Below are 20,006 nucleotides of genomic sequence, written 5' to 3'. Positions count from 1 at the left end.
AAAAATTGGTCATTTTTGCCATTGCTAGGTAACATGTGGCTATTATATCATTTCTAATTCAGCTTTTGTGAAAATAAAAAGAGACGTTACTGTCATTACAACGGGATGCTTTCGATGGTGTTTTAGGTGCATAAAGGCAAAAAGCAGGTCATTTTAACCTGTTACCAGGTGGCTGCCAGGCAACGGGATAACATAATTTATCATGCACATTTAAAAAAATATTTTACCTTTTTCTTTTAATGACTTTTATTCACTCTTGTTTTGTTTTTTTCCATCTCCCTGATCACTAGAAAACACGCAGAAAATATGGGAAGAGGCTGATTGCCTCCCCTCAAAAGCCTATCAAGAAAAACACTGCATTTAATTGTAGATACCTTGGCTAAATTTCCTTGAACCTCTGGAATTAAAGCTCCAAGATGACACTTCAATCACATTTTGATTGCTTCATTTTCAAGTCTCCTGGTGGTGGTGGTGAGGGAGGTACTGTAGAGAAGTTATGAAAATTGTGTCACTGACCAAATACTTAAAGACCTGACTTCAAAATGGAAATAGCTCAAGGTCTGTGAATATAGCAATTTACACTCCCTTGTCCCTAACAAAGACAAAATGCAGTGATGAATAAAATAAGTGAAAGTAGGGCTGGGCCATATCATACCGTTCACGGTAATACCGGTATGTATGTCTTGAGTGGTGTGGAACTGGTTTAGCTTTTGTCCGTCAGATACACAACAAAGCACTATTTTTGGTAGAGCATACTTGCCCAGAGTAATTGGCGTTTCATGTGAAACATACAATGGTCAACTCGCTGTAAAAAAGTCGATCGAATTTGGATGGAAAAGTCTAATCCATTTTCTTTACTATAGCTTTTTTGATCTTTGATTTTTTGATTTTGATATACAAAACTACAACCATTCTGGATCAGGTGCTTTAACTGTAGAGGACATACTTGGAAACAAGCATGCCTAAAAAAACAAAAACAAACTATGGGCCCACATGGACTGCTTATAAGTCAAAACATGGGTAAAATTCCTGATTTCTATAAAAGTATGAACATTAAAATGCGGCTAGTGATTATTAAAAACCGTTATTTCCTCCTTTTTTTCTGAAAAGGTGACGTATATGGAGAGAGAAAAGTGCATCTGATCTCCGGGTTTAATGGAGATGTGGTGATTAGCCTAGACGTGATTGTAGGACTAAACTGATGTAATTAAAAACCTTGTCACCACACATTTTTCTTCTTATGATGGTCTAATGTGACTCTGCTTTTAAAGAGTCCCCAGAGATGTGAGCATGGATATGTGAGTTTATATGAAGGAAAGTTAATCTTCACCACAGAGATTAGCTTCTCTATTGTAGGCGGGGGGGGGAAAGGTGTCGGTATCATTACCAATAACCGCTGAAGCCAAAGGATTAAAACCACTCGAGTGAAAATTTGTAAAGCGTGTTTGAACAAAATACTCAATAAGAATTGTAGAAAAAGGTTGTTAGCGTGCTGTCCAAACCAAGCCAAACGTTATGAAAAAAGCAGGATGTTAATAGGAACACTGATAACAGTTCACATCCTATAAAACCGAGTTTAAGTATTGCATGAAGTTCAAAAGACAATTTAGGCCTCATCAACAAATCCATATGTCATTTCAACTAATCAAGCACTAATGCATCATGTTTGTGCAATTGTTCCAGTCAATTACAACTTATCAGGACCGGGCAGAGAGAGGGAATGCACCCCATTAGGCTGCTTGCCGTTTACTAGCTTCTGATGTTTACTGAAACTGACTAATCGACTGCACTATGGTAAAAACAATGAGAGTAAAAGCCCAGGAGGCCTTGTATAATTTTCTGTCTGTAGTACAGACTAAATGCTGGAATGCCGGGCTGCTCTCTAATGTTGGAGAGAGGCAGAGTAAAAAAGGAGAACCCCTTTATCACAGAAAGCACAGCTCTAGATCCACTTTAATTGGAATGGCAGGCAAGCCAGTCCTTTGTGAAAATTCAAACCTGTCTATTACCAACAGAAGCTCAGGAATGACGGAAGATATTCCTAGAAAGAAAACAAAAGGAGTCATTTGAGGTTTAGTCATTTGATAAAGCAGTCCATCAGCAGAAATGTCGCTGTTAATACACTGTATGAAAGCTTTTAGGCTCAACCGAGCTCCACAAAGAACAACAAAAATAATAAAAACAACACTGTGCAAAATGGACACCTACGCACTGGCAGTGTTTTCATACTCACCCTTGCCCTAATCTGTCTGTACAACACTAAGCACAGCCTCTGAAAAGGCATTAACCATATATCATAATAGGGAATTGTCAGCGTTATAATACTTTCTGTCTAGCATTCAGAAGCCTACCGCCCTCACTCACTCATTTACTTCCCCCTTTCCCCTCACTCTCTCTCCCCTTTCCTAGCGTCCTTAGGCAACACAGCTTGTCGTCATTGGGCATGCACAGAGACACTGAGCACTGATGCTCAATCATTCTAGTGCAACTCTCCAGGCTCATTTCTTTCAGACAGAAATGTAAGCGGTTTAAAAAAATATATATGGTTATCTGCATGGCACAGAAATAAAAAACAGACATTAAAATCCTGTGAAGAGCCTCATCACACAACGCTGTAAATTGTGCACACTTAGCATGTGGCAACAGCAATGCACGGAGATACGTTGGGAGTGGAAAGATCCACATACGCAGAATGAATCTTCAAAGACATTAACTAGTGCAGATAAGCTGACACTGATGTCAGCTCATCTGCACCCCAAAACAATAAATTGAAGCAAGAGGCATCACAGATAATTTTACATTCATTTCACGCTTGGTGCCACAATGATCCAAGAGGCATCTGTGCCCACAAAATGGCAGCTTATGCTCGGGGCTTTGCACGGATTTTATTAGTGACTGCCACGGGGTGTCAGAGTGTGCAGCTCAAGATTGCTTCTGCTTGGTAGCCAAGAAGTGACTTGAGGAGAATCGGTGTCCAGTTCTAATAACTAATAATAACATCATCACCTCAGCTTTAGGCAAGGTGCTTTGTTTTCTGCTGCTGGCCACCAGCATGTTCTCATTTGGACCCTTGAGAAGCTGAGGAAATATTAAATCCACACAACAGGATGATTCATCACCTCTGGTCTGTACCAGATGGCGTTTACAAGGGTTTGCAGCACATGTAATGTAAACTGAAATGTGCAATTTACTATATTTGATCAACAACTATCATGAAGAAATATCTAGATAATTGAATACAAGAATGTATTATGTAACTGCAAAAAACCCCAAAACAAAACCTTATTTTATGACAAGTTTTGGTCCTTAGGGTGTTTAATTCTTCTCATGAGACATCGTTAGGCAGGCAACTGACAGGTCCTAACTTCGTTCAACAAGATAACAACTCCAAATATACAGATAATGATAAAGAACCATATTCAGCGACAAGAAAAGTAAGTACTGCAAGGAATGGCAGATCCCCCGCTGGGAAGAGACAACTGAGACAGCCTAAAACCACAGAAGAAATTAGGCATGTTTGAAGCGAACTATCAAAAGCTGTTCATGTGTGCACCTGAGAACTGGTGCTGTTTTGAATGTCATGGACGCTTACACAAAATAGCCGCTTTTTTTCCCTCCATGTGTCTCTGTATGAAGGTAATGACAAATGAAAGCTACTTGAGGCATTATTTTCAAAAGCATCTAAACTTTAGTCCGAGTGCTTAAACCTTCCCACAGAATTGTGTTCTGGTATTTAAAACTTTGGACTCAACAACACTGTCTCTTTCATTTTCAAGTTCATTTGGCAAACACGGCAGCCTCTTAAACAGGACAAGTGCCATTATTACTTTTTTTCAACTATGAACCATAACATCAAATCAAATAAAGGAACTTATTAAAGTACTTAAGAAAATTTAGCAAATGGAGCAAACTAAATGAGATGATTGGACTGAAATCTAAACTGGCTAATTGTACATCCGTATTCCATTTACCTGAAATGTTAGGTTACATGCAGCACCTGTAGAGCAGAGCTGTATAAAAGCTACAAAGACAACAAACGCTTTGCAGCAGCTGCAGATTCAACATGTCTTTGGCACGCTGACTTCAAGGTAAAACTTAATTTAGTGGGTCCATGTAAATATGAAAGGCACAGATGAGAAAATGAAGTTAACCAAATTCTCTGCTTTGTGTTTATAAATGAAACAGAGTGCCCTTCTATTAACCTATTTCCTTGTGCGCTGCAACCATCACAGCAAATCACAAGCTGCGTGCCTGCTGTCCCTTTGAGCCAAAATTCAGGCCATCCTTTTATGCAGTGACTACTTCAGCCTGAGGTAAAAGGAGTGTTTATTGTGACTTTAAAATACCCCATCAAGGTCTTATGATGGATTGACATTGGCAATGGAGAGAGGATCTGCCTGTTTATTGTGATACCAGGCTTGGGGAGAGGCAAGGCGCAGCAGTGTTCCATCTACATGAATGCAGCCGGGTGGCTGTTGCCTTGGGCGTGCCATTGAGTGACGCGGAGGACACATTATGCAGCATCTGCATCATTACTCTTGTCTTCCACAAACGGTTCAACAGTTGAATAGGACAATCTTCATAAGTAGCAAAAGAAAAGCACTGGTGAACCGTGCCAACAAAACAGACCGAGTTTAGTCTTTGCCAAAGTGAAAATGTAGCCGGCCGCTTGAGACAAAGCAAGAGAGAATAATCAAAAACTGCAGTTCAGTTAAGCAATTAATCAACAGCTGTCTTGTGATGGTCACAGAAAGAAACCTTGCTGATTTAGCTTGTAAAACAGTCATCAGTGAATCAGGAAAACAGGGGGCTAAATTATGAATGAAAGGAAGGCACTCCACATGAACCCAATGCTGGTGGTGATGCACTATGAATGAACCCAGCCTTTGGCCCAGGTAATGGGCCTTGGTTTTTCTCCTGGGAGGGGGTGGCAGGAGAAGGGGGAGGGTGAGAAAAGAACGTCCAGGAGAGGGGAGCAGAGAAACTATCACAAAGCCACGCATGGATTCTAATGGAAACCCCATCGCCCTTCACATTTCCTTGTGCATTAACAGCAGCAAGGTCTCCCATCTTACTAACCCTGAGAGGGCTGGTAGCCGCAGCAGCTGCCCGCCCACCATCTACATTCTCAACGACTCGGCTTATCTACCCAAACTGCTTTTAACACCTGAATCAGAAATACCGCTAGCCTTTCAAAAAGCCTTCCACGTAACTTTCTCCATGCTTTCAAATAGTGCATTGCATCCCCGCTACCACTCTGTTATATCTGACTGTCATGGGCAATTCTCAGCTTCAGGCAAACAGAAAAGAGGGATGGAAGGAGAGGGAGAGTGGTGGCCCAGATAAAAGCCCTATAGAGCTGCAGATGCCCAAAGAGCTCCAGATAGGCTCTATCCCCGGAAGGTAATGATCGAGGATAACTTTGACCTTCAAGTGTCCTGCCCTTCCACAGAAGAACAGGGGAAAGGTAATAACCCCAGAATGACCTGGCTGAAGTGGATGCGATTTCAGGAACGATTCTTCAGCTCTGGCATCTCTTCCAGCTGATGTTCCATTCCTTTGTTATGTGGCTTTGTCATATCTCGGCACATAACTGGTTCAATTAGCCTAATAGCTGCCTTGCTGAGGTGCACCAGGTGAGAACTGGCTGCCAATGTCACCAATTAATCACCTGAGTTAGCCTAATTAATTAAGTCTCTGGTGGAGGCTGATAACGACTCTCCCAAGAGCTTTTAAATCGCTGGTTAGTATCTGTGACATTTAGCGTCATAGATAAAGACTGCAGCTAAAGGTAGCACATACAGCTGGCTGTCACCTGTTATCAAAGAAAAAAAAGGTCTGTGCAGATTAATAAATTAGACCCTTCTTTCACTTTGCCACTGATTTGTTTGGATTATTTACAGATTATATTACTTAAAATTTTGCAAATAATTGTTATTAGCAATCAACTTATGACTAAATACACTTGCATAATATCATGTGATGCAATACAACAAGCAGCAATTTGGAGATTATTTAAAATATGAATAATCTGGCTAATATAACATATTTTTGTTTCCACTTCTCCAGTGCTACATTGGAAGAAAAAAAAGGGGGTTGAAACAGGACTGTGTTGGAGTGTGATGTTAAAGTCTTCTACCAAAGCTTCATTAGTTAACCCTGAACTGCTGTTTAGGTGAACATTAATCTGCACATTTCACCTCCACACTATCAAACTGTTACTCTTGGCTTTAACAGAACCTGATGAGTTGCAGTGAGCTTGAGTTCTCAGATGTTTGCCGTTCAAAAAAGATGCCCTCCTCTCTCAAGAGGGCACCATCTCCCTCAGAGAACGCATGGTTTACTCACACAGTAGGGGTTCCTTTAGGTAAACTCTCATGAGAGACAAGCACCACCTAGTGTTGGACTGGTGCACTACACAGGCACACAAAAAGCCACAACAGAGCATTTTAAATAGCTTTTACCACTTCAGTCATTAAATTTGATCATCTCAGATAATTAACCATCATTATGTAATGATGTAGTTTTATAAAGAAGCGAGGGTCTCAAAGTGATCTCTAAATTTTTCATTTTCTGTTGATCTCATGGCTGCAGAAGACCCTTTGGCTAGCATCTCAGTCTTCCCTTACCCTATCCAGGTAAATGCTAGAGAACATCTTTTCAGATTACTTGCATAATCTGCTTACCTTTGATTTGTAAAAAGGTAACAGCCTCATTAGTCTGCCCCCCATCCATTCCCGGCCCTCCCTTCACCTTTAGGCACCTGCCGTTTGCCACAGGTGGGCATGTAATTGCTCTGTGGCGTGGTCATGTTCTGAATGGTTAGAAGAGAGCAGCCTTGCTAATGAGGCTGCTCACTGTGTTGCTTCTGCACTGCTGAGAAATGTATGTGTGTGTGTGAGGAGCCAGGTGTGGGGTGTGTGTGTGTGTGTTGAGAATCACATACATCTGGTATTCTGTTGCAGTACGACACAGCTGCTGGCTGCTGTGTTTGGGAGAGTCAAAAGTTTTGAGTGAATGTGAGTCAAGCAGAAAGGCTCGCAGTATTTGGAGAGAATCTGAGTTTTTTCTGCATTTGCTTGACACTACAAGGCAAGCGTGTGCATGATCAGCCTGTTGAGCTCATCTTCCACCCCCGTTGTGGGTATGTGTGTGGTCTAAAAGATTGCATAAATACTCACTAGTGGTGCAATGTTTCTCAGTGGCATCACCCTGAGTGCTGCTCCTGGGTTGCTCCTCTCCCGCACTGTGGTGCTTCCTGGTTGCACCAGCACCCGGAACCGCTGACAGCTGAGCCGGCGTCAGAAGGTCTGCGGTGCCCACAGAGGATCAGTTACCGACAATGGACAATACTCTTTGTGCTTTGTGTGCGTGTGCAGTTCGGTGTGTGTAAACACGAAAAGCACTTCTGAAACACGCTGCTGGCAGTATATTATGTCAGCGTGTATGTGAGAATAAAACACCAAAAGGCTATGAAGGTACGTTGGCAGACATTGATAAAAATGTGATGTGACACACAAAGATGACCAAAGGGTTGTGATATGCCGAGTGAAGTACAACTGTGTGTCATTCAGCACAGACATTAATATTAAAACTACAAAGATATAATTTGCAATGGTTATGTTTCACTCGGAGCTCGAGTATGACAGGAATAAAAAACAGAACTGGAAGCGTAGAGACATGCAAGCCCCTGAAAATGAGACATTTCAACTCTAACATCCGGCGATATTTAAGTTTTTAGCCAAATTTATCACAACTCCTTTCATCTTGTCATGGGGGAGGAACCCCCACCCACCCCCGGACGCACTGTGGGTTTTGAACGCCGCTGCAGCTGGACATCATGCAGTGCTGGGCTAATTGATAGCTTTATAGCAGGACCTTGACTGGAAGATTAAATATTTACACTGCTGTATTCCTCCTCTCAGGCAATTGACTTCTGCTCCTGCAATATTCATTTAGCATCCTGTGCTTTTAGTTGCTAAAAGAGGAAATCAAAAGAAACAGGGTGACTTCTGAAAATTGGCTTTTTTTGCTTGACAAAAAAACTGTCAGGCCTCTGTGGCTGATGTCAATAAGACCTCTGTGCATACTTCAGATTATATTTTATATGAGAAATTTGGTCTTCTTGTGCAGTTCCCTGGCAGTCGCATCACTTTGAGAGGCGAAGATGGAAGATAACCTAAGCTTCAAGAGCAGTTTTGTGTCCATTTCTAGAAAAAGTCAGTGCAAGGACTGAACACATCCTGTTTTTTCTGTCGGCATATGCCCACACAGATATGATTTGTAGCCCAATCTGGTCATGGCTTACATTACTAAGAGGAATGTAACAAGTGTGCTGTGCTCTTTGTACAAAATGTTGTTAATTAATGTTAACTCCCACGTGGGCATGTAAAGCAATCGGAATATTTAAACAAGATTATACAGATTTGTGCTCAGTATTTGACAGCATACATAAAACACATCATATTACTGCGTTGCCTGTGTGCTTCTATGTGCATAAGCCTAATTTAGATTTACCCTCCGTCCACCCAGCACTGCTTGGGGCTGTTTGGTGAGTGTACAAATATGGAGCGTCAGGCAGACAGCTAGCACAGAAGGTACTGTCTGAAACACTGGAGCCTGAGGCGCCACTCCTTTTTGTGCCACATACTCTGCACTAAAAACTGACTGCTCCATCAAGTACTGCTGGGCTACCCTACAGATTTTCTTCCTAAAAGCAAATTTCTATTCTCTGAAAGAATCTATCAAAGACTTTCCAGATGAGAGGGGGAGGGGGGGAGCAGACAGGCTGGGAACCACACAGCTAACATTAACTGGCTTGAGTTCATTATTGAGCTCAGCCTGAATATTCTCCCAAAATATTTAGATATTTAGATAAACAAACTGTACTTTTAAGTGTCATCATTAGTCAGCTGACACAACAATATAATGAAACGCAGCAAAACACTCCTAACAAAATACTGGAGTAAGAGTTATTAAAATGATCACATTGGAAAAACTCTTCTTTTTCTTTTTATAAGCAGCTAATTTAGGATGTTTGGATCTGCAGCAACCCCCCACCCCGACTCCCCCTTCTCCATTTAAATGAAGTTCTTACCCCTCTTCCTGCGCGCCTCCTTAATCTCTTCACACATGCGATCAAACTCAGGGTCCAGCTCAGCAGCGAATATGGCATGGGCTGTGTCCTTTAAACTGCACGCTCTGTGCCTGATCACCTTGTCTGAGAAGGGAGGAGACGACAAAACAACACAAATGAAGAAACACACAAACCACAGCTTTCTGTATAGGGCTGCATTCATGTGCCATATGTTCAGAGACATGCTGAGAACATAGTGCAGACATCTACCCAAATCTCTGGTATGGCATTTTAAATATTCATTTGCCTCCCATCATGAAAGCATGCTCTCCATACCCTAACGAGCAGGCAAAGCAAAGAGTCAATAGAAAGCCTAACCCATTCCACTGTATCTGTGAGAAAGGGGAGTGTAGAATTTTCTCACAGTACCAACGAAAGGATAGAGCTGGCTTTAGTGAGAAATGTTAGTGGGCAGAACTGCAGACATGAAAGCAGGAATGCCACTACTTCAAACATTTAAGACAAAGTTGGGTGCATTATATGCACACACAACCATGTATATTGCACATACAAAGAGAAATATTTTTAAAATGCACACTCATTATCTCTCACAGTCCTTACACCTTTATAACTTCCAGGCCTTGTTCCCTTTAGATGTGTCACAGCATCATTAAATCCTCCTTTCCCCCTGCTTCTGCATCCATGGAGGGAAAATAAAGGCAGAGCTGCAGAGGCAGGCTAAAAGCATAGTCTCTGTAAACAGGCCGTCTCTCATTACAGCAGGCAGTGGGAGAAGAGTTCAGGCATAGAGTGGCACAGAGGTCACAATCTGCCAGCTTCCCTTGTCTAATTGGAGGATTGCTGCTTAATTGCAATGGAGGCAATTTGGGTGCATGTGTGTGTGTTTTTCTACTGACAGAGCACGTCTCACAGTATGCTCATGCACGTGCATTATAAGGGGAAAAAATGCACGTGCATGAGCCCAAATGTCAAAGGCCAGGTGGGATGCCAAGAGCTCATCTGCAACTTCATGGACTAACCTCCCCATCTAAAACTGGCAGGGACGGACTGACATGCAACTCTGTTGCTTTAGCGCTCCTTTATAGTTAAAGGGTTGTTATTGCCATTTCCCCCAATCAGCTAAAGAGTATTTCTAACCCTGAGTCGTACTGTGGAGCACAGAGATATCCCAATTTTTAAACAAATTATTTAGCCAGGTGGGGAGGTATAAAGCAAGCAAACAAACATGACTGGACGTGGAGGACTTTACGCTAAATTCAGTGTGAAGGACAAGGAGAAACCGACCACAGAGGGATAATGAGGTTCTTTCCCAAGCACTAGGAGAGCTGGTGGAGAACTTCCCAAGCAGCATAATTGTGCAGGGTCTGGGCCATATTCCCTGGACCAAGCACAGGGTGAGCAGACAAGATGCTTCGTTAGTCTTCTTTATTAAATTGCCTAATTGCAATTTTTTTTCCCTTTAGTGTATCATTTGTAGGCCCTGCATTCCAACAAATGACCCAGGACCTCGGCTGCAAAGACAGAGATATGATTTATTCCTTTGGGCAGAGAATTGCTTCCCATTAGTATCGGGCAGCTATATTCTAGCAAGGGTGCCGAGGCAGCTAAACACACAAGGCAAGAATTAAAACAGCAATTTTAAGTGAATGTTTTAACGCAGGCCTGCCACATGCTGCCTTCAGTAAACATTATATCAGATTTGAATCATTTGGTGCAACAATAATATAATTATATAATAATATATTATATTAATGCTAACTGCTATATTATATTAATTGTAAATTCTGCATAAAACACATCACCTTGAGGAGGCTGTGTTGTGGTTGTGAACTGAACTTAAATGAACCTATTCACCCCAGAACATTTCCTGTCATGCAAAATTCAGACATATGTGTAAGGTATAGAAAATGAAATATATTTCTGTTTACAAGTGTTTCCCACCAATCCTTATAAAGCCCATTCTAAGCCTGGAAAATGTGCTGAGATGAAGTGTGGATGGGGTAAAATTCAGTTCAAACTGCAAGAAAGGAGACAAATTAAATTTTAATGCCTATGCAGCCTTCCACAGCTACAGAGCATGAAGTACACTGTGGAAATGCTATTTTCAGTGGGGGCCGTATGTACTGCATTTGAATTTCCAAGTTAGAGAAAACCATATTTAAGCAATTTTACCGCCTGGAAGCTCTCCTTTTAAGTCATTAAGTATTACATCTAATTACTTTTTACTCACCAGTGGTGGTCTAATGGAACACAGCCATGACTAGAGATACACAGGCTCATATTTATTTGGATATGTTGATATAACATCAAAGGAAATTGGACACTGGGAGTTTTCTATAGATATTGTGCCAGTTTTAGGGACGATATCACAAATAAGCTGGGGATTAAATAATTATACAACTTTTGGGGAAATTTTCTAATTTGCTTCACTACCAAGGGGTGTATAGAAAGCTTGATATCAAAATAAGATCTGAGTTAATTATGAGATAGAACAGATATACTCAGCCTACCATGGTAATACAAGACTATTTATGAGTTTTTTTTGTTTGTTAATTTTTTATTTTACATTTGTGACAGCCTGCTGGTGAGATTGTATTTATGTACGTGGATTCATAATCAAGCCCAACTACTTCTCACCTCCAGGGTCCTTGTCGGGATTGTATTCTAAAGCATTACTGCAGATGAGGTCAATGTCCACCAAGAAGTCCTTGGCTGTCAAGTACTGGTGGGTGTCAATCTTTGTCATGACAGTGGATAGGTCCATGGGCTGCCTAATCACCTCCAGGTAGTCTGACACCTGAAACATAAACACTGAGTTTGTGATCTCATTCACAGTTTGACAAAGCTGGCGTCAGTCCCTCCACAAATCAATTCCACTCTACCTCTTCAATGTCAACTGGCTTGCTGAAGATGTTAAAACGTTTGTCAGTGGCCAGGCGCTTGGTCACGTCCCTGAGAAAGAGCCTGAGCTCCCGTAATGTGTTCTCCTCCTGTTCAGCCAGGCGACGCTGTTCCTCTGCTGAAAGGACTCTCGGGCCTGGAGCCTCCGCCACTGGCAGAACCTCTTCACACTTATCTGTTTGAGGAGGAAAAGCAAGAAAAGTGCATAAAGTATATAAAGTTTTCACACTGCTTCCATCCATCCAGCAAGACAAAAAAAAAAAAATCTAACACATTTAAGAACTGTGAGCGTCTATAGCTTAGCAACAAAGCACCAAAGATTTGGCTCAACTATCAGCACAAGTAAAGCTGCTAAACAAAATCTTTTGGTTTAAAGTCAGACACCAGTCATTATTGACCTTTTCCGTTTAGCACCATTGCAAACAACAAACAAACTTAGTCCAGTGAAGAAGAACATGTAAGGATACGCTGAGACAAAATAACTGTCTGACCAATGCCAATTTTTTTAATTAGGTGTTACCTTTTCCTGCTTCTTACTGATTTTATGCCATTGAAACAAAGAAATTGTTGGGGGGGGGGGGAAAAAGTCAATAAATAACAGTTTCATAGCTCATTGGAGTTGTCTATCCTTATCATACCCTCTTTGGACATTTAAACAGTAAAACAATTATTGTTCCAAAGAAAAACAGTAATAAATGTCAAAAGCAGTGAAGGTGCATCCCTAGATTAAAGATTAATTAAGCTAACGAAATAAAACTCCCCTGGTTTTGAAATACACCTAGGAACAGCCTCTGGCCAGTGGCGAAGCGATAAAGCAAAGCCAGCAGATCTTCACCCTTCGTCTCTAGAGGTGCCCATACTTGCCCAAGGCATGAGCCGATATCGTTAGGAGGGCTATACAGCACCTAAGGGCGCTTCACTCAGCAGCAGCAATCCAACTCCTGATTCTAATTATGGTTAATCGCGGCCGGGCCCTCTCACAGCAATTCCTCTCTGCGCTTTTCTGCTGGCCTCTCTGCAGGAAATCAGACTGCTGTCTTAGAGAGGCAGGAGCCCCTGAAGAGCACAGAGCGAGTACAGCAGGGGACCCTCCTGGTTTGCATCAATGAGGAATCGAAAGATGAATGCTGGACACCATTTCCATTTGAAAGCCCGGGTGGACAGCATTCTCATATTGAACTGGAACAGTAGACTTTGGGAACACTGAGATTGAGCAGTAGGGAAATAGCAGGGGGTAATTGTACTGGTGGATGGGGATGTGATTGAGGGGTGCTGTGGCCTGATTTTGATGTGGCTGAGAAATAGAAATGTCCAGGATTCACAGGTTTCACACTGGGCCAATCTTACACTTCTGTGTGCACCACGCTAATTACCTTAACATCTGTACATATTTTTGCCGAGGTGAAATTAAACCAATTCTGAACACGTCAAACAAAGCTTTGATCTGAGAATATGAATTAGGGACACACGTACACAAACGCGCACACACAAGGACCGTTTTTAACATACCGATCAAATAACATTTGCTCCTCCAGTCTACATTTAATCCAAAATAAAAGGAGAGTTGAAATACGAAACCAGAGCTAGAGAGGGAATAATACAAGCAGTCAACACCAGCCAACACTGCCCTCTAGCACTGACAGAAGAAATGAGTCATTATGCTATTTACTTATGTATGCATAAATAGATACCTGCATTCCTGAGGCGTGGTGGAGGCCTGGCTGCTTGAACCAACAGGAGGTCAGAGAAGAAGTGCCGTATTTCCTCTTCTCCCGGAGGGGACAGTGCAACTACTTCCCCATAGGTCCTCTGGAATATACTTCTCACCTGTATTTAACAAAAAAGAAAAGAAAAAGGAGTTTTTAAAAAAGGGAAAAAAGAAATAAGGGTGTTTCTGAAAAAGACTCACCAACAGAACATGTCAAACCTTGTTGCCACGCCGGTATACTTAGTATGTTTATTCTAAGGTGCCCTTTTTCATTGAGCACTATAAGGCAGTTGTTTCATTCATTTTTGTTCCAAGTAGAATTCATGAGATGTGAAAATATTCCACTTTGAGCCAATTTAATTTCAGTTTGATACCAGGGGCACAAACTAACTGCTTCCACTGAAGTTTGTTATGTACACTTTTGTTAACACAGAAGCCAATGATAAATAATAATTATGACATTGACGCGAGTCCTCTTTTCATCTGTCGCTACATTAAACTAATGCACAAAATAGCACAGCAGAAACCAAGCACAGGACTTAATGAACGTGGAAAATATTTAAGTCCAAATTGCAAACCAAAGCGGTAAAAAGAAAACGGGACTCGTTATTTCTAATAGAACCCAATTGATAAACAGCCCACTGTCCAAGGTTTGCAGACAATGCATCGCCTTAAACACGCGGCAGATTTCTTGTGGGGAAATTCTTATATTATAAAAGCAACAACTTTCCCATCTGTAGGAATAATAAAGGTTATCTTAACTGTCAAAAACTGCAAATCAGAGTGGGTAACAATGGGTTAATAAACACTAATGCTATTAAAAGGTGTTTGATAAATTCTCAACCACAACTCTACTAAATATAATGCATGTATGAAGTATTACAGATGTCCTCAGTGAATGTGCACAGCTAAGCAGTGTTTTGAAAAAAAGAAAAACAAATAGCACTGTGGTGGATTTTAATGGATAAAAACTGTTCATATTGGATTGAATTAAATTCAACTGAAGTCAATTTTCTTAATGGAAAACAACAGATATGGAAAAACTGTGCTGAACATGAGACCCTGTAGTGGATGAGTTACATGGTCTGATTTGATGCGTTTTCTTTTAATGGTTGCTTGTTTGTATTTTTTCCTCTCAGCCTGCAGGATTCAATAACAATGTTTCAATGACTCTAAATTTGGTCTGCCTGTAAGTTCTGATGTTTCAACCTGTATAATTCAGAAGGACTGACTAAACTGTAAGTATTTAAAAATAAATAAATAAAAAAAAATAAAAAAAAAGCACAATAACCTCATTCCCTGATAGCCAAATGTTTAACCTGAAGCAGAACTTTTTATTATCACATACAATGCACGCTTGGAGTCAAAAGACCTCAAGTGAGAGCATCATTATAATTCCTATTATTAATTCATTTTATTTGAAAAGGGACCATGGACAATATTAACAATATTAACATAAATGTCGAGTTAGCTTGGGCTCATTTGCATCTGTAGTCCCTCTGCAGCAGGTCATACGCAGAAGATCATATAACCTGCCAATGTGTACATTTACATGGATGCAGTATCCTAAGTTAGTTCTGTGATGGAGCTGAACACCAGTTCCAACAGGATGCCCCGCTGCTGACGAAGCGCCGACTTTACTCTTTATAATTCCCCCGCTATTTGTCATTCACATCGATCCTCACCCTTAGCTGTGGCATGTTTGCTCGCTCTGCACCGCTATCTGGTGTCTTTCTTTCACACACTCTCTGAATTACTTGCTCTCCCCTCAGAAGAGGTTAAAAAAGGAGAAACTGAGTAAAAACAGTAGGAGAGCCAGAAAGAGATCGTGCAGGTAGCACACAGCAGGTAATGATTCACAGTATTTTTATTATGATAAAGGCTGCAGGTGTATTAACACCAGGAGAGAGAGCAGTAATGTGTAGACAGATGAATGTTTAAAAAGGAAGGGAGGGTGGAAAGTATAAAGGGAATGCCTACTGGCTAGAGAGACTGTAAAATAAAAGTGGACACCTATTCTTTATAGACTCAGATTAGGGTTGTTAAGATTTTGAGCTGGTTTACACAACAACTTTCAAAGTTTGTAGCTAGAAATCAATGTTTGCAAACCTATAAATTGAATCACATGAAAAGTTTGTGTATGCGTACAAGAGACACGTAGGTTTCCATTATCACCGTTCTTTCACTTCATGGTTATAGAGCCACTTATCTCCATCTCCAATGCTTTAAAGGCTTTATTTAGTAAAATCACATTCATGTTGGCTAACCTGAATCAAATTCCCAAGTCCCTACCTACTACACGGCATCTAGGGAATAAAAGTGAGAAATCTGCAAGAGTAATGGATAACTGGAACACTGAAGCCCAGATGGTGATAACATGGACCGTGAATGTGTCGCATCAGCAGGAGCTTTTCATTCACTGGACTGCATTCTGAATCTCACATATGAACTCTCTCTCAAGCTTGGTATGAGTTTTCTGTAGTTACTGAAAGAGCAAGAGAGCGAGGAGCTCAAACATCCTGAAGGAGCTCCGAGAAGAATCAAGGCTCCTTTGCTCTGAAACGAGTCAGTAGAGGCAGCGGCACAAATAACTGGAAGGACATGCCAAAGGGATTACATTTTAGCCATCACCAAAAAGGGCTGGACGACATGGATGAGAGAGAGGTTCTGCTGGCTTACTTTATTTAGCCTGCTGCCACTGTGACCCAGTCCCAGAAAAGCAGAAGAAAATAGATGAATATGAAGTGACAATTCATTCTGCCAGTGCACACACTGTTGTGCTTTGATAAGTGAAGATTTAGCATGAACTGAGGAACAATGGTCAGTGATGATTTTGCTTTTGGAGACATAAATAGTGCATGACACAAAAGAGCCAGTGTGCATTTAGAAACCATTGAAGAGGTCAGTGTCAGATATCTGAAACCCTCTTTCCAAGGTGATGCATCAGTTGTGCAAATGTGAAGCAGCAGGCGAGATTTGCTGTTCACTTTCAATGTCTTATCAGTAACTGTGCTATTGCGGCGTATCGCCCAACACTGGCCTTTACAGCCCAACCTCAAGCGTGAACAGCAAAACAGCAAAACCGCTGCAACTCAAGTCTGGCTGAAGGACGCACTGTAGAAACATCACTACGCCTCATCATCCATCTCACAGGACATAAGTGTTACTACACTGTATTTATTGCTCCTTGGCACTGCAACCAGATTACCAATGCATTATTAATCATGCTTTTATGGTCAATCAGCAGTGGATAGAATTCACACTCTACAGGCTGTTGATACAGTTATTGTGCACTTGAACAGTATAGCAATGCATCAAAGACACAGCAAAAGGTGTTACAACTAGATAGATAGCAAAGATACTGAGGGATGCCACCATCCCTCCACACTCTTTGTGTTGAACCTGGAGCAAATTTTCCTTCTACTTTTATAGAAAAGGGAGTCAATCTTAGCAGGCTGAACGACTGTTAAGGGAGGGAGGGAAATTATGTAGTTGGACCCAGCCTGCAGTGTCAGTTTTGGCTGGGGAGGGATCCTAGCCATTCCCTGCTGAGGCTTGGAGCTGAGACAGCAGCTGTCACTGTGTTCTCCGTGCCAGAGAGAGAAACAACACTCTCAGAGATGGCCAAATCACTTAAAGCGCCATAGATTGCGGCATGTCCGTGCCTAAAAATGATTGATAAAGCAAACAAATCCAGCAAATGGGTCTAATTAGTAGATGAAACAAGCTTTTAAATAGCCTGAACAATACTCCCAATCAGTGGAACCAACTCATGTACTCGTTATGTTCCCATTGCAGGATTTAAAAGAAAGGCTGTAGATATAAGTAGTGCAACAGAAACTATTTCTAGCAGCAGCAGGAATGACTGAGTTTTTATACCATTAGCTTCAAATAGTTACTTTCTGATTTCTTACATTTTGTCTGGCTTTAACCACCATTTAGGGTCATCTCAGGGCAGTCTGAAAACTATTAGAAACTTAAAACCTGCTTATCATAAATAATCTTTCAGTCAATTTATGTCACTGATTACACCATAACATGGATTTAGTCATGTGTGCTAAAACACACCTACAAACTAAAGCTTATCTTAAGTGCTTAGTGGAAATGTCACTTCCAGTGTAGCATATTTCAAGGAAATCAATCTTCACATCATTTAAAGAAAAGTCAATCCATTAAGGTTGCTACAGCTGAGAATGAGGGCTCATTTAATTTCCAGCAGTGAAAATGTCAGTGGTCAACACTGTCAAGCTATGAAGTATTTTCTCAGAGTAAATAAAGCCACAAGTGTTAAGCAACAATATTCATCTGTCTGTCAACCATTAATCATCACACATATAGTCTAAATGTTCATTTACAGTCAGAAAACAGTGCAGACTGGGGCACAGTGTGGGGTACAAAGCTTGATTATTTGGTTTTTCAGACTGCTCTAAACTGCAGCATTTTTCCTTGAATGTTTGGGTGGGAGTAAGGACTCCCTGTTGGCTTTTTGCTATTTTTTTCCCTCATCAGTCATTGGTTAGCAAAGTCTGTGTCATCAGCAACAGAACTTCAAGCGTTGTTGTCAGTGCTGCCAGATTTAGATCCGGTCCGTTTTTTGTTTTAGCTTCAGCCAACAGAATCAATTGATAGGCTTATTAGCTTTGCATTTTTCTACAGAGAATATCCAATATATAGCAATTATTTTAATTTTGTTTTATTAAAAAAAAAATTCCTACATGCCCCTCACTATGGGACAAACCTATATCCAATATAAACAAGCACAATAAATGAAGTTCTAAAATTAAAAAATAATGACATTTAAAATGTTTTGATTTTAAATGAACCAGTCTTTCATTCTTTGCAGGCACTGTTGCCTTCATTTTATCAACAATGTTTATTTTCTTTTGCTTTTTATTTTTCATATCTCTGGTTGAACAAGGTAACCCAAAAAAGACAAGCCTGATGAGGGGGTGGGGAGGTGGGGAGACTGGGTTACCGTGGGAGGGGGGATTGTTACGATAGTGATTATGACTGATGATTAGGGTTTCAGTGTTTCCCCTCAGCTGACTGCTCTGAAGGGTTGGGTGAGGTGTGGCGGTCAGCGGGTGACAAAGCAAAAGTAGATAAAAACTGTGGGAGCAGATGACATTTACTGTGACGCACTGTTTGCACTAGCATTACAGCTTAGCAAAGGAAAAAAAAACCCTTCAAATCATGCTTTAACCTCCAACACCACATAAAAAGGACACTGGGTTAACAATCTTCTCTTTCATATAATGAAAGAAAAAAAAAGGTTGCAAGCCTTCAGGAAAATCTCAAAATGTCAGCTCAGGTGTTCGTGTGTGCGTTCCTACCTCATCTGACAGCTTTGAGTAGTGCGTTTCAGCTGTGGCGAGGACAAGGACAGGGCTGAAAGAGGGCACATCCTGCAGCAGGGTGAGGAAGGTGCTCTTCACAGTATCACTTACTGTGTCCCACCACTCTGAGATATGTGGCATGTATACTACACTGGGCACGCTCCGGCGGGCCTCGCGGAATACCTACAGGGAAAATGGTCAAGCAAACAATGTTTTCTAAAACTGAAGAAATGGAAATAAAGATTGTGGAAGCCAGCAGATTGCCTACTGTCTCCAAATTTTGTTCTCACAGTAAAACAACTTCAGTTAAATAAATACATGTCTGCACCTTCTCAGTGCATCGGTATGCGTTTGCGCTTTACCTGAGCACAGGACTCCTCTGGCGTCTTGGCGCTAACGGAGTAGAGAGTGGGCAAGTCCAGGCGGTGTACTGGTAGCTTGTCCAGGTGGTGCAGCAAGGCAGGGGCCAAGTGGGAGCTCTGTCCTGAGCCCGGGGCCCCTGCCAGGAGCAGACGAGGCCTGTATGCTGTGGGCTGTTGGAGGGCAGAGCTAGAGGCAGATGGGAGTTCACAGTTAGTGTATCATCTATCACTAGATGAATGCAGTACAACAGTCCTCCAGTCATTTAAAAAGCCTCGTCACAGCAGAAGCCCCATTGTTCTCTTTTTACTTTTGTGCACTCACTGTAAAAGCTACAGCTTAGTCCGAGTCTGCAAGAGTTGCTTTTAATTGCAATGAATCTTTGGCATTTGGTGTAAAAGCAATCCCACACACAAGTGATGCAGAAAAATAAGCCACACGTGAAGAAGAGTGGTCAGAGGAAAAACAACAGGAATTCAGTATGGTTTTGCAAACACCCAGCTGTGAACACATTACTTGTGCACATGTGCACGCACAAGGCAACATGCCCGCTTGCAGCAGCTTATTGTTGTTTTCAAGGTTTGTGTGGGAGAACAATCTTAGT

General features: G+C 41.4%; 1 protein-coding gene across 2 annotated transcripts in view; it reads right to left on the bottom strand.

The window, feature by feature from the left end:
• The window catches only part of atad2b (ATPase family AAA domain containing 2B), a 66,456-nt gene that overhangs the window by 35,032 nt on the left and 11,418 nt on the right, over positions 1-20,006 (bottom strand). For both annotated transcript variants that reach the window (XM_085246772.1, XM_085246773.1), the window contains exons 18-24: positions 19,405-19,591; positions 19,040-19,225; positions 13,690-13,825; positions 11,980-12,173; positions 11,735-11,894; positions 9,098-9,220; positions 7,182-7,310 (exon numbers count right to left, since the gene is read on the bottom strand). In XM_085246772.1, the coding sequence (XP_085102898.1) occupies positions 7,182-7,310; positions 9,098-9,220; positions 11,735-11,894; positions 11,980-12,173; positions 13,690-13,825; positions 19,040-19,225; positions 19,405-19,591 (1,115 nt within the window). The remainder of the gene's footprint in view (positions 1-7,181; positions 7,311-9,097; positions 9,221-11,734; positions 11,895-11,979; positions 12,174-13,689; positions 13,826-19,039; positions 19,226-19,404; positions 19,592-20,006) is intronic.

The sequence above is a fragment of the Mchenga conophoros genome, linkage group LG15 (genome assembly GCF_057382185.1).
Source record: "Mchenga conophoros isolate Kocher_MC1m ecotype Shallow Benthic linkage group LG15, M_conophoros_male_GT1.1, whole genome shotgun sequence".
Taxonomy (NCBI): Eukaryota; Metazoa; Chordata; class Actinopteri; order Cichliformes; family Cichlidae; genus Mchenga; species Mchenga conophoros.
Note: the sequence above shows the minus strand (reverse complement) of the source record. Positions and strands in the feature narration are given on the sequence as shown.